Source organism: Geospiza fortis, unplaced genomic scaffold (genome assembly GCF_000277835.1).
Source record: "Geospiza fortis unplaced genomic scaffold, GeoFor_1.0 scaffold121, whole genome shotgun sequence".
NCBI classification, from domain to species: domain Eukaryota; kingdom Metazoa; phylum Chordata; class Aves; order Passeriformes; family Thraupidae; genus Geospiza; species Geospiza fortis.
The window spans coordinates 3,103,092-3,118,173 of record NW_005054346.1 but is presented as its reverse complement, the minus strand read 5'-3'; the positions used below and the strand labels follow the sequence as shown (position 1 = coordinate 3,118,173).

The 15,082-nt window shown below is 39.5% G+C and overlaps 1 protein-coding gene across 2 annotated transcripts in view; it reads right to left on the bottom strand.

The window, feature by feature from the left end:
* ARMC1 (armadillo repeat containing 1) overlaps positions 1–13,872 on the bottom strand; it is a 34,079-nt gene extending 20,207 nt beyond the window's left edge. The window contains exons 1-3 of one of the 2 annotated variants that reach the window (XM_005423045.3): positions 13,687–13,872; positions 10,948–11,151; positions 6,802–6,893 (exon numbers count right to left, since the gene is read on the bottom strand). In XM_005423045.3, coding sequence (XP_005423102.1) covers positions 6,802–6,893; positions 10,948–11,139 — 284 coding nt within the window. In that variant the 5' untranslated portion in view covers positions 11,140–11,151; positions 13,687–13,872. The remainder of the gene's footprint in view (positions 1–6,801; positions 6,894–10,947; positions 11,152–13,686) is intronic. The other variant, XM_031058647.1, reaches the window with a different exon arrangement.
* Positions 13,873–15,082: the final 1,210 nt, after the last annotated feature.

The window sequence follows — 15,082 nt, the reverse complement described above, 5'->3', positions numbered from 1 at the left end:
AGTTATTGGTTGTTTTTTTGTTTGTTAGTTCGCCACAAATAAGAAGAGCACAACTCGTACTGAGAACACTCCTAACTAACTGAGGTAGCTCACTACATTAAACCCTCTCCCCTAGATATAACCTCCTTGAAATAACAGAAAGCCTTTGATAGACAAAAGGAGCCTTCAGTTATTTAGAAAAAATAACAAATGGTGTTTTTAAAGAGGACATACTGATGTCTCCCACATTTTGTAATATTTCATTGTTTTGTTTTGGGGGAAAGGGGGCAGAGGATGCTTTTTCAAAAGTAACTTCAAGAAACAATCTATTTCCAAAACTTGCACCATTTAGAAAATATACAATAAAAACATTCTTTAAAGAAACTCAGGGTATCCAGGGGAGAGGAGGATATTAAGCTACTTTGCTTAACAATGTGAACAGAACAGCCTGCAGGCATCTTCCTGCTGTGACCTTCTATTATTATCAAACACATTGCTCCAGCAGTAAATACACTGGAGCCCCACAGCCCAGAGATGCACCAGCAACCAAGAGTGTAATTTTATTGGGAAAAAAACCAAGAAAGGAAAGCCCAGGAAAGTTAACATGGAACAGACAGATGTATTATTCTTCCTTCAGGTGATACAGTACAATTTGGAAATAGTAACCAAAACCAAAGTTTTTGGAACCTACTGCTCACATGAAAATCCAAGGCCTAGGATAATCATATTTTTCTCCAAAAACACAACTTCTCAATGCATAATCTCAAGTACTGCAGAATTCAAAAATAATCATGCAACAGAATTGTGCTTCCCATTACCCAATCTCAACTGTTTCTCAACTTTGACATGTTAAAGAAACCCCACATGCCAAGGATTACAAAAACAGCATTACTAAGTGATTCAGGCAGAGAAAAATAAAATCTCTACAATCTATAAAAAGCTGTTTCCTTCTCCTTTGCAGGTCAGAATTTAAGCATTCCACTTAATAACACAAATGCATTAAATGTAAGAAATTTACAGTTTTTAACTGTAATTTCTCACAAAGTATTACCTTGAAGCTATATGGCAACTTCTCTTTAATCATCAGATATCCCTTTAAATACATAGTTTGCCTACTTGCTAATTAATACATGGCCTTTGCCCTGTCTTTCTCCAACCAATCATCCTCTCACAAAGAAGAAAAAATAGTATGCCACACAACAAAAAAACTATAAAACTGTTGTGATGCAACATCTCTACTATTTTAATTTCAACAAATACTATCTGAAATATTTGGCTTTTGCCTTTTTTCTTTGTCAGATATCATAAATTTAAATCTTGCTGGTTTCAGTGAATAATTAAATTTTCAAAAAGTGCAGGTAATTAAGAGTACCAAAAATTAAAATTGAGTAAGAAGTCAGCAATTATAGACTGCATGTATTTTACCAGATCTGCAAGGGACTCTAATTAAACACATATTAATTGCCCTAATCTTCTTAGGCAAGTAATAAATTGGAAGAGCTGATTAATGCACTGGATTTAGTTCAGCTTGTTAAATCTGACAACCTGGCAAAGGAAGACTATCTTGAAAAGCTCTTTTAGCTAAGTAATTGGAATTTTACTCTCAGTAATTTGCCATTCCATAATAAGAGCTATTTAGTACATTGACTCTTCATCAGTGTTTTTTTTAAATACATACTAGTTATACTGAAACAGCATGATTATGCTGCTCATAAAGATTATGAAAAATTATGAACTTTGACCTTTATTGTCCATCAAAAGACACTTTCACTCTGAACACAAATGAGTGTATTTCCTTGTAGGCAATAAATCCTAATTAATTTTAATTCTAGAAGCTGCTAATAACATTTTAGAAAGTCCATATGGACACATTAAGTCCTCTACACAATTCATAAAGCCAGCAACTAAACCAGTTTTCAATATTAAATTACTGCTGATGACTGCTGGAATACAATGAAATACCAGTATTCAAAGAGCTTCAATCACTTCTCTCTTTTTTTACCTATTCATGCAACCACTTCTGCATGTACACATGACAAGGGAGTGTAACATTTTTGTAATATCAGCCATAAAAAAAAGAGAAGTTTGGAAACCTCCAGGTAGAGATTTTAAAGGTCTGCTATCTCTCCAACACAATTGCTTATTCCTAGCTTATAACACGGAAAAATGCCTCAAGTTTCACTTAAAAATAAGCAGATGTAGGTGAACAAAAGAAAAAAAAAACCTCCCTTGCTAAAGAAAAAAGCAGCAAGTAAAGAACAGGGAACCAGAAATTTTTATACTTGAAAAATGTTTTGAAGTGTTCCATGAAAGCTGAAACAGCTCTTCATATGTCCTAGAAAATGTGAAAGTATATAGTCTTTCACATGAAGATGCTTAGAAAGTCATGTGTTTCAAATCAAGTTCAGTCAGAAAACAAATCCTAAACATAAAAATATCTAGTTGCCATCAAATTTTCATTCTGTACTCCTCAGAGCTGACATTCCATACTTCTCCTGTAGAAACTGTAGCTTCCAGGACCTACATTTAAAATTTGTTACTTTTCTGTTAGCAAAATCTAGTGTTCATATGGCTTGAAAATCGATCACAGTGAACCTGAAACCTATTCTTTGTTCCATAGGTGGAGTATCAACTAAGGAGTCAGCCAGACATCAGTTTTGAGCAGCAACATGATTTTCACAGCTAAGCTTTAACACTTAGAACAAGCGAAACACCAAAAAGTTGATCAGATAATACTAGAGGACTGATAAACCATGGAAGGAGACATGAAGGTACTTTAAAGAACTGTGGAACTCAGATGTCCCAAATATTTCCTACTCCTTGTTCATGATGCAGTGCAATTTACCACTTATCACTGAGATCCCCAGCACAGGAGAAATTCTTCACTGTGAGGGTGGTGAGGCATTCGCACAGGCTGCCCAGAGAAGCTGAGGATGTCCCATCCCTAGAAGTGTTCAAGGCCAGCTTGGATGGAGCTCTGAGCAACCTGTTTGAGTAAAAGGTGTCCCTGCCCAAGGCAGGGGCTTAGAACGAGATGATCTTTAATGTCCCTTCCAACCCAGGTTATTCTATGATTCTATGATTGGATAAACAGGCAGCACTCAATTTCAACTCTCATCCTCAGTAGTCTTCATGAAAGAATTAGTATTTTGCCATCATGATATTGAGTTTAATTAAGTGGCATAGCCTTTTTCCATTGGTTGTGTATTACTTACAATGGAAGGGTTAGGGCTTGTGCCTGACGCTCCCATGTACTACTAAAAGACGCCAACAGTAGAAAACCAATTCCAACTACTTTCCAGTTGATGGCATTGACCATCTAAAGATCTGTTAGACTTGTTAGCTGCACTTAGGCTATGAGAAAAAATTCTGTATCTGAACTTGAGGTCTCCAACACAGAAAGCTTCAAGGCTTATAAAAAGACACATGATGAGAAAAGCCCCCAAATTTCAGGATTTGCATAACTGAAAGCAAAAGAGAACTGGAATGGTAAAACACCTCCACTTCCTAGCACAGCGTCAGTTCAGCACTGCTGAACATAAGTTTGAAATATGACAATTATTCAGTTTGTGATTTGCCTGCACTCCATCTCATTGCTTGAGAAGACACACCACAGCTTTATCAGTGGCAGAATACAGTTTGTCATAAATCGGCACTGAACAGGGAAAGCCACTGAATATTATTTAGTTAAGTGAGAAAATGGACAGTGAGAGTTGAAAAATCCTTGGTGAAAAGGAACTATTCAGATGACAGGATGCGCAGCATCTGTAAGGAGCTAAAAGCACTGACTACAACTTCTGGTCCAAAAGATGCTGGGTTCTGTCTCGCTTAAAAGAAAGAAGCAAAAACAGGAAAAGCAGAATTCTGACAGAAGTTCCTATTTTTTTTGTATAATTTGTTTGCATTTTTGTACCACATTACCAAAAAAATTTAAATCCCAAATTAAATTCTGAAAATAATAAAAATATTTTGGATAGAGCAATGAGTTAAATACACAGATTCTGGAAAGTACACAGGAACAGAGAGCACGAAGTAATTTAGACCCAAGCATCCATTAATGTCTAGTTTCAGTTCAACAGACTACATCATCTTCTAGTAAACTAAAATCAATTAAAAACTACACCCTGCATTTTGTAAGGCAAATCAAAGACAGTAGAGACCTTGTTTTCTGTCCTACAGACTTTCTAATAAAAAACCCCAGAACCCAAAACCTAATTCTGATAAAAAAGAAGTCTACATTTATCTTCTCAGCACTTTTCTACCATCTTTCCCCATATTTATGCAGGCAGTACAAAACTCAACTTCAGCATTTCCTGTCAACATTAAAACCTAAAATCCTGACAAGCACATGACAAAGTCTTGTGGTTGAAGATGCTATGTATTTAAATTTTCATGATATCACACTTTCCAAATGTTACAAGCATACAAATCCAACGTATGTTCTTACTGTTGCCAAAGAGCTTTCTAGAAAAAAAAAAAAAAAACACCTACAAGATTTCCAGTTTTCATTGACTTATCTCTCATTTTCTGCACATATCTGAACTTTGCTCTTTTGGCCCTTGAAACTGAAATTAAAAAAAAAAATGTTGTTGAAGAGATTTCCATAAAATTCTTTAATGTTTCCCAAGTAATATCAGAGACTGAAAATGAACTATCACTCCCCTCTCAACTTTTACAGAATGTCTTTGCACTCTAAATAGACATGTAATCCATACTAAAAGTAGGTTCTTTTGAAACATATTCTTCTGTTATTACCTAAACGTTTCAGGTCTTATTGTTATTATAAAATTAGCAAAGACTTCTGTATATTTCACTTAATTATGCTTGTCCTTAGAAAAGCTGAATATCTTAAGACTTAATTCTATTTTTCTTTCCATACATCATATCAGAACACCTAATTTTTACATTATTTTTAAAAAATTGACACATCTCTTCTAAATTTTAGTACCTTGGTTCATTTTTCTTTTTTAAGACACATATTTTAAATCCTTGTGTTTTGCATAAGTGGAGAATCACAAGATGATACTCAGGCATAATGCTGAATTCCATGTCAATACCTAATCATCTTTAGCTTTAGCACAATTAATGAAGTGCTTAAAGGTAAACAGAAGTGGTATTTCCTAGGTCACACAGAACTTGAGTACAAACCATAATTTCCCCTCCTTCAGGTTCACACATATAGATAAGGAGTGTCAGACAGAGGAAAATACAACGATAATCCTGTAATATCCAATAATAATCCTGAATCCTGGGCAGCATCAAAAGCAGTATGGCCAGCAAGTTGAAGGAGGTGATTCTCCACCTCTACTCTGCTTTCATGAGACCCCACCCAAACTGCTGAGCACAGTTCCAGTGTCCTCAACATAAGGACACAGAAATGTTGGAGCAAGTCCAGAGGAGACCCACAAAGTTGGTAAGAGGACGGGAGCGCCTCCCTTACAAAGCCAGGCTGAGCAAGTTGGGGCTGTAGGTGGAAATCTCATTGTAACCTTTCCGTTTCTGACAGGGCCTACTGGTAAGCCAGAGCGGGACTCTTCATCAGGAACTGTAGCAATAGGACACGGTGCAATAGGTACAAACTGAAAGAGGTTAGATATTAGGGAGAAATTATTTACAGTGAGGGTGGTTAGGCACTGGAACAGGTTGCCCAGGGAGGTTGTGGGTGTCCCAACCCTGGCAGTGTTCAAATCTAGGTTGGATAAGGTCTTGAGCAACCTGGTCTAGTGGGTAGGGACTAGATGATCCTTAAGGTCCATTCCAACCCTCTAACATTCTATGATAATAGGACACACCACCAAAACCGAAGAGGCTGTGGGATGAAGGAACTAGCAAAGTCTAGCCTTGTGTTTTTTCTAAAAGAAACTCATACGCTACAGCACAAGTGACAGAGGTTTAACTAACATATTAAAATATTCAAAACTTTTCTACCTAAATATTTAATATACAATTCCACTTGTGTTTTACCCTATTCTAAATAATTGTTTTAAACACTCATCTGAGGCATCTCAATGCAGCAACATGACTCTTCACCCTCATGGAACAACTCCTCACATCTCCAAAGTCCAGAGCTCCAACAGAGCACTACCAAACTGTGTGTAAAATAACCACCTTCAGATAGTTTGACGGAAAGTTAATTTCTGCTATGACAGAATAATCTTTGAAGGAGGCTGTTGGGGCTTCTTTTGAATAATGATTCATCTTAGTTAATCACATAAATTTCTGTTGATTAAGTGCATCATTTCCAGTGTGAATCTGCTGATTTCTAACTCAGCAGTTATAAATCTTGAGAAAATCCAACAATCACAAGTTTTAAGAGACATAACCCATCTGACACCTTATACAAAGATATCAGAGACCACTATAAACCTCATTAATTTCTACTCTACCTGCAAGATGTTCTCTCAACACAGAACTGCAGGTACTTACTTCCAGAAATACACTGAAACAAATTCCCTACCCAAAGGTGGGGGTCCAAAGAATAAATGTGGCAGATGCCAGGCAATTTCTTTAACTGCACTACTTTAAGATAACCTTATATAATGAGAAGGATTATAAAATAACCTGAAGGAAAAGGACAAGATTAGTTATATTGTAACAAGGCAAAGAAAATTTGTTGTTTGGCAAATGACCTGCAAATTAATACTACTTGTAGGCTATGGTCTGATTACTTCAAAATACCATAAAATGAAAATCTTTAATTGCTTGCAGCCACATAATTTCGAGAAGGCAGTATTAAAAACTTAGTATACAAATTCAGTCCAAGTTGCATTTTGTACCACAATTATATGTTTACACTGTTTGGATCCAACATTCCTTACTTACTTTTGTATTACATTCTGTAAGCTGAGCATCATACCCAACTCACTTTTCATCTTTTCTCTGTTGACACGGCACTCAGCCAAATAGCGGAGAGCCTAAAAGAAAGAGGAGCACAGCAGATCAGCAATACATCCAGCACATCATCAGTCATTTCTGTTAGTGCACATCTGCAAACAGTCACAGAGGCAGGTCTAGTAGGGAGAGAAAGGATTATCACCTACTATGAACATTAAAAAAATATTTTATTTTTATAAATACACAGAAAGCACAGAGTATCTAATCTATGAGAAAGGGCTGAGAGACTAGGTTTGCTAATACCAGCTGAGAGCCTAAGGGACAATTTAACAGCTGTCTACAGCTATGCAAGAAGCCTTCACAAAGATGGTCGAGCCCAACTTTCCTTTACAGCAGCAGACAAGGGGGAACAGCCAAAAATTGTAGCTTGGAAAGTTCAAATCCGGTATAACAAAAAGCTTTTTTCCTCTGAAGGTAGTACAACACTGGAACAGATGACCTAGTGGAACTGCAGAATGAACGAGACAAAGCTACAACTGACCTGATTGAGTGCTGGTGACAGTCCCAATTCAAACAGGAAACTGAAGTGAATGACTTCCAGAAGTCCCTTCCAATAAACATTTATATGACCTGAGATCTAAAGTAATTTTTATACGTGATGCTTCCAGTATAATTTCCATCAATTCTGTGGGCTCCCCCAGTACTAGAAATAGAAACCTCACCACTACCAAGTTCCTACTGTCCACAAAAGGAGGTCTAAAACATGTATAAACTTTTGAAGACCAATTGCAATTTCATCACTCCATACAGGAATAAGACCACCAGCAACAGCAAGCTTCTTAGCTTACTGTGACCTAAACTGGGAAATTACACTTATTTGTTGCTCAAGGTTTTGTTTACTTGATTTTCAAGGTAGATTCTTTGCACAATTTTACACTGTTGACCCCAGCTGGTAACTGCATATTCATATGATCCTCTTAACATAACACTCTTCCAATTAAAATGTCAGTCCTTCTTTTCATGAGACATCTCTCTATTGCTTGTGCTGAGAAAGTTTTCTTAGAAGGAGCCTCCAAAGGTGTTTTACTCATGTAGGTACAAGAACTGCACTTGAAAAATCCTGCAATACATAAATACAGTGATTTATAAAATGGGGTTTGTGACACAAGGTTTAGAAGCACACCAACTCTTTATATATAGCCATGTAGCAGCTACACTGCACAGTAACTGCTTTAAAAATAACATGCTCCTTAATCCCTTCAGAAATAGAGGACTAATCATCAGGGCTTGTTTTTTCCAAGTCATCTTCTGCACATACCAGGTAAAATTAACAAGACTGTTTTATTGCCTTTCAAGAAACTCTGGCTGCTGTCTGGCATGGTAAGAACCTGAGATGTGATTTTTGTTATTTCCTGTGAGGACCAGTATCAATAGTTGCAGCTTATAAACGTTGTATATCCATTTATATCTTACTTTTTAACTATGGGGAAGTACCTAAATGATACCTCTCAAATAACTTGCATGCTATGAAATGTATCCTTGCCGGTGTAACAAGTTTCTTATTTTCTTCTGGCAATTTAGTAACAGTACAACTCAGCTGGACAAAGAAAAACCTATTCTCTTAACAGCTAATTTTTTGAGTCACAGCTCAAATAAGACCAAAGTCATGAGTCCAACTTAATTGACCCAACTTTTCAACACTAGGAAGTTCCCATCTCTCCTGCCTTCCACAGGAGATACAAAGGTATCCCTTCAAAGAAGTGAGATCATTTACACTTATTAAATCCAGTATACTGAAAGCATAGGGAAAGCTATTGATATGAACTTTGGCTCGGCTTCTGTTCAGCTAAACACTTACCTGTGTTAGCTTTAAGGCTCACATAGGTGAGTTCATCAAGTAAGCTCAACATAATGAATACCTGCATGGTTGAACACAAAATACACTGCTGCCAGTCTTGATAAAAAGACATCTTTGATGGTTTTCATGTGAAATTTTAAAGTAGTTCCTTAACTTCAGGGTTCTATTTAATAAAATTTTAGTCCAAATTTCAGGGGGAAAAAATAGTAGTATTGCCTGTGTTACTTCTGATTTTTTAAATTTATATCATTCAAAAATTCTAACATTTGAAGTGTATCATAAAGAATTTCTGAAATCAAGACTAGAGAAAACCAGAAATAGAAATATACAGAACATACATATCAATTCTTCATCAGATACAAAAAAACCCACCCTCCCTGAGAAGTTCTACAACACATAAAAAAAGTTAAATGTGGAACTATTATGATTCATACAGATTATTACAATTTCAAGTACAGGAATTTCTGAGCAGAGAAGAAATTTAAAGTTAGTGCTGCACATCCTTTTAGTAGGTACACATTTAATGGAAGATCATTACTTTTAACTATTCCCATTCAAAAATAAGCACTTTTTGACCAACAGGATGACTACAAAAACAAAAAGACTTTTCAAAATGGAAAAATATAAAACATGAAGGCTAAAAAGTTGTCAGCAAAGATATTTAAACCTTCAAAATCTAAGCAGTTCAAGAACTCATTAACACAAGGAGTCTGAGTAGCAGACTAGAACTTGTATCCACAGTGAACTGATCCATTTCTCATTGCAGCCACATCCTGGTCTCTAAATCCTGATTCTCAACCCACTCTAACTGTAGGTTATCACTCCATGGGACAATCCTTCTGCCTCCCATCCCCACCCAAGGAGATTTCCCTTCAACACAACTTAGTACTGTCAGGGGCTGTGGAACCACACTGCAAACTGGATTAGTGCTCACTGCTCTTGACAAAACCAGTCCTTTTATGTAGAACTAGTTTTTGTAACATGATCAAGAGACTGATTTGCAAATCCCAAGCAGGCAGTGAGAATACACAGCCCAACATAACAAAGGAAGGAAAAAGCCAGTGGGACATCCAAACAAGAACTTCTTTTAAGATCACAGCCTAAGGAAACTACACTGGGCAGAAAACCAATGCAACACATTTCCAAGAACAGTAAATTCAAATCTGTGTTCTCCTACTGAAGAAAACTACAGTCTGCCAAATGCTATGCAAAAACAGTTAGCAGGACATAGGTTTCCTTATGGGACCCCCCTCCCCAAATACAAAAGAAATCAGTCACTCAAGTAATTTGAAGAAGTCCACTAATATCCACTATGGAAACAACATAAATGAAAAACAAAGAATTATGGTACAGATAAGTCTCAGTAATATAAAGAATAACGTACACCTGCCATGTACACATGTAAAAGCCAGAGCTCTTTGCTCTTTCACAAATTCTTTACAATTAAGTAATGATGTAATTGAAAAAAAAAGGAGCACCACATAAACTTAACTAACTTAAAATCTTAGAATTCCAATTCAACTCTTGAAATTACTAAGTTCTGACTTTTATTTCTCCCATTTCTAAGCAAGAAATAAATTTTTTAAGCTAATATTACAATTCAGGATACGAAATCAAGACTTCAGTGTGTATGATTTAGAATGAGAAGAAACAGGCAAAAGCTGGAAGAAGTTGTACTAAATACTGAGAGATTATGTATTGGCTTGTTTGTTTTTAATACCATGAGGCTGTTCAAACACTGGAACAGTGTGCCAGAGAGGTTATGGAATCTTCATCCTTCAAGGTGCTGAAGATCAAGTGAACATAACCATGAGTTGTGATCTGAGTGCACCTGATTTGGGCATGGGATTGGACTACATTGCCTTGGGAGGTTGTTTCTAACCTAAGTTATCCTATGACTGGATTTTGATTTTTATAAAGTGAATATCAAGTCACTGTCCATATTTACCAAACTCTATGGCTTCATCTTAAAAAAGAGATTTAAGGGTCCTTACCTCCCTCCACACAAAAAATGAAATAGCTGTATTAGGGAAAAAATGCAAAGTAAATTAATATATTTTTTAAAAATCCCCTGTAACAATGTGTCAGTTTAAAAATACATGTTTTTTAAAAAAAACCACATGTAATGAATATCAACATAATATAAAATCAGGCATTATTTTTCACATTTTCACTTGTTTAAACAGTTTTATTTGTAAATTGCTTGTTTAAACAACCTGCTGGACAAAGTTTAAAAATTCCCTACCAACATAGAAATTTATCTTCAGAATACTTACTAGTAAAGCTGAATGAACAACCTGAGGGTTGGGATGGTCCAAAAACAGAATGAGACCTGGCAGGCATCCTTGATCCTGAACAATGGCCCGTCTGTTCAACGGATCAGCTGCTAGATCTCGGAGTTGGTTAACCACAGATAGTGCATCAGGCTCCTCACTCATAGCAGAATTCATCTTTTCTGCACCATTCATACAAAATACCTGCTGAAAAAAAATATTACTCCTATCACAACATTTATCATCAATTAAAACAGAGACAAAAAAAGCACAAAGGCAATGATTTGCTCTAAACAAAAAGGTCTAAAAAAACCCAAGGACCAGAATTCATGGAAAGTTGATGGAATTGATCAGGATATGGGTCCTGAAATTTATAAACTGGAAATCTAAACTTCCTATGCAGAGAATAGATATATTTGGATAATAACGTTTTTGTTTCCTGTATGTCATTTTAGACTAGTCAATCTTTATGGGAGTACTGTGTGTTAGTTTTTTGCTCCTTACACTAGTGAAAAATGTTTTCAATAAATCCAGTCTCTCACAAGGCACCCAAGAAGTCCATAAACATACTTCTGTGCAGGGGTGCAAAACCAAAGTATTTTCAGAGCAGCTTCGGCAATCAAAGAATTTTACAAAAAAATGAACCACAAAAGTCAACAAAATATTAACAGTGCATCAAGAACAGTGAACATTAAGCTTTATTCTTCATCCATATATCAAATAACTAATGGAATGCCATACATTCAAAGGCAGAAAAGGCTTTGGAGGCTGGGTTTGAGTTGTTTTTTCTTCTTTTCACAAGTATCCCTCGATAAAAAGAGAGCAAGCAGATCACGCCTTGCTGCAGTGGAAGTCCAAACTACCAGATCAATTTCAAAGGAGACACGTGTTAGTGTGAGAGTATCAGATTGCAGAGTTGTTTAATAATAACTACTTAACAGGCAACAAAAGCATAAGTTTGCTCAAAGAAAATGCTAAAATCTTGGTGCAAAAAAAAGTTTCTTTGTGCCTCAGAAACTCCTAAACGCTAACTGCAGTCCTGGTTGTTGCCAGTACCAACTCAGCCAAGTAACTTAAGGCACAAAAGTGGGAGTGAATGCATATTGTTAATTTGTTAAATCACTCACTGTCCCCCAAAACAAAGAACAAATACAATTTTTAAGCGATCACATTCTTTTAACATCATTTGCCAACATTAAATAGTTTTTCTTCACTGAAGGTTGGCCTCTGAGGAACATAAATTTATCACATTCACCAAAAACAATGAACCATAAACATATATTTATGGTTTTTTTGAAATTATAATTTCAGATAATTTTTGATAATTGATAATTTCTGAAATTTTCACAGAAAAAAAATGCTGTTAACTCTTAGTCAATGTTTCTTACTTCAGGAGAGTGCTAGAATGAAAAGTACAGGCCAAAGATTAGTCTCTAGACTATTTCTCTGGACGATCAGATATCAAAAAGATATCAACTGGGAGATACAGGAGCTCAACCAATACAAGTGTGTGTTTCCAAAGGAAAAAACTCTAATATAAAAAAAAAAAAAAAAAAGCAAACCAAAACCTCAGCAAACAAAACCACCAAACAAACAAAGCCAAAGCAGCTCTATTGAGTATTAATAACTATTTTCCACAGTACACAAAGGAACTTATTATTCAAGACTTAAAAATCAAGTCAGGAGCGGAGCTGATGCTAATCAAAGTCTCTGACTTCCAGGTCTGTGTCCCAAGCACCATTTAATTTCTACAACTCTTTCCATCCTGATCACCTTTTGCCTTTTTCTTTCTAACCCTCTGAAAAAACCCACCCACAAAACCAAGTTTTACCCCCACCTATTCCATTAGGCCACACTCATCTGAAGGGAGCTACAAGAAAGATGGAGAGGGACATTTTACAAAGGCATATAGTGATAGGACAAGGGGTAATGTCTTTAACCTGAAAGGGGGCAGGTTGGGATTAAATATTAGAATAAATTGCTGTAAGGGTGGTGGTGCATTGAAACAGGTTGCCCAGAGAAGCTGTGGATGCCCCATCCTTAGAAGTGTTCAAGGCCAGCTTGGATGGAGCTCTGAGCAAGCTGGTTTAGTGGAAAGTGTCCCTGCTCAGGGTAGGGGGGTTAGAACTAGATGCTCTTGAAGGTCTCTTCCAATCCAAACCCTTATGCGATTCTGTTATCCTCAGACCCCTCTCCATCTCTCCTAAGCCCCAACTCAGGAACAACTCTGAAATCCTCACCTTTCTCCATGACCTGCAACAATCAATTCCATCAAAACTCACACCCTCGCCCACTTCCCAGAGTTTTTTAAGTAAAACAAATAGGCGGTCTTAAAAGTTATAATAGGATATCTATAATTCAGGAGTCTGGCAGAGCAGCGAGCCAGATGCCTGCTCTTGTCTCCTCTTCGTAGCTTTGAGATCAAAGCCTGACCCAGGCACCACAGCCCTGTCTGTCTGTCGCTCTCCCCCCGCTTTGTGCTCTCGCCGGGGCGGCCCTGGCGAGGAACCCGCACAGCTCCGCTGCCAGCCCTGCCCAGGCGGCCGAGGCCTCAGCCCGGCGGGGACCAGGCCCCGGGACTCAGCTCCCAGGCCCCGCGCTCGGCGGAGCCCCAGCCCCGCAGGCACCGAGCAGCAGGAGCTCCGGGATGGATCTGGCAGCACGGGGGGGTCTCGACCGCACACGCCGCCCCCTCACGGCCCTTCCCGGCGCGGCCTGTTCCCCTCCCCGGCAGGGCCGTACCGTCGCAGCTGGGACCGTTCCTGGGCGGACTCGCAGCTCAGCTCCGCGCCCCCATGTCCCGCGGGGCGGGGCGGCCTGCGGTGAGCGGAGCACGGGAAGAGGCTCGGGAGGAACCGCGGGCTGAGCACCGGAACGAGAGCGCCTGCACCACCCACCGGAGCCCGCTCTGACCCCGCACCGCGCCACACCGCGCGGCACGATTGGCGCCTACCGAGCGCGGCCCCCGCCAATCGAGGAGCTCTTTGTTCCTGCGAGGGGCGCGGTGCAGGCCGGGAAGTGTAGTCCGAGCGCTGTAGTCCAGAAACACGCTCCTCGCGCAGCTCCATTTGTTTCGGATTTATTCTCTTTCTCTGCAAAGATTGTTACCACCGGAAGTTGAATTTACTGCTTAAATAAAGTGTAGCGTGTACTGTAAAACAATCTAGTGTGAACCACACCTGATGCTGTATGGACAGAGAATGCTCATCTCCTGCGAAATCCGAAGTGAGTATTTGCCACCCCACGAGACACCGAAATTAGATTTGGTTCAATATCGAATCAAGACATCGTTAAGGCTGCAAAAAACCTCTAAAAGCACCAGGTGCTGCATCTTGATCCTTTACGATGGTTTGGGTCCCCATAAAGGCAAAAGTTTTCTGTTTCCTCGTTCCTCCACGTGACCTTCGCAGCTTATTTTAAAATGCTTGAGTAAAGTTCTCGGTAGTTTCTAAAGCTGAAAACACCCGCTAAGTAATGCTTAAATCAATTCAGCCCGAAGAAACTCTGAGCTCCCCTTCATCACGCCTCTGCCCCACAGCGATCCTGACGTCCCGCCCGGCCGTACAGCGGCCCCGGCCCTCCTTTCCACAAGGTTTTAATGGGACACAGCCAGCCCAGGAGCCACCGGCGGTGCCGCAGGCGACAGCGGCACCTCAAGGAGCCGCAGGCGGCCACGGCCGGGGCTGCAGAGGAGCCCAGAGCAGCCGCACAGGCACCACACGAGGCGGACCCGGCAGCGCTGCCCCGGCGGCGACAGGGCAGGCCCGCTGCCCTTCCCCACCGCCTGAGAATGAGGGAGGCAGCGAGGCTGGAAAGGGCCTGTGAGGCCATCGAGTCCAACCTGTGGCCGACCCCCACCCTGTCACCGAGACAGCGGCCCGGAGTTCCACATCCAGCCTTTCTTAAACACCTCTGGGCATGGTGACTCCACCGCCTCCAAGGGCAGCCCATTACAACGTTTAATCACCCTTTTTGTGAGCAAATTCCTCCTGACGTTCAACCTGAACCTCCCCCGGCACAGCCTGAAGCTGTGTCCTTTATCCAGTTCGCTAATTGCCAGGGGGATGGGACCGGGACCGGGACCGGCAGCGCTCGCGGCGTCCCGCCCCTATTGGCGGGTTCCGCTCACGTGACCGCG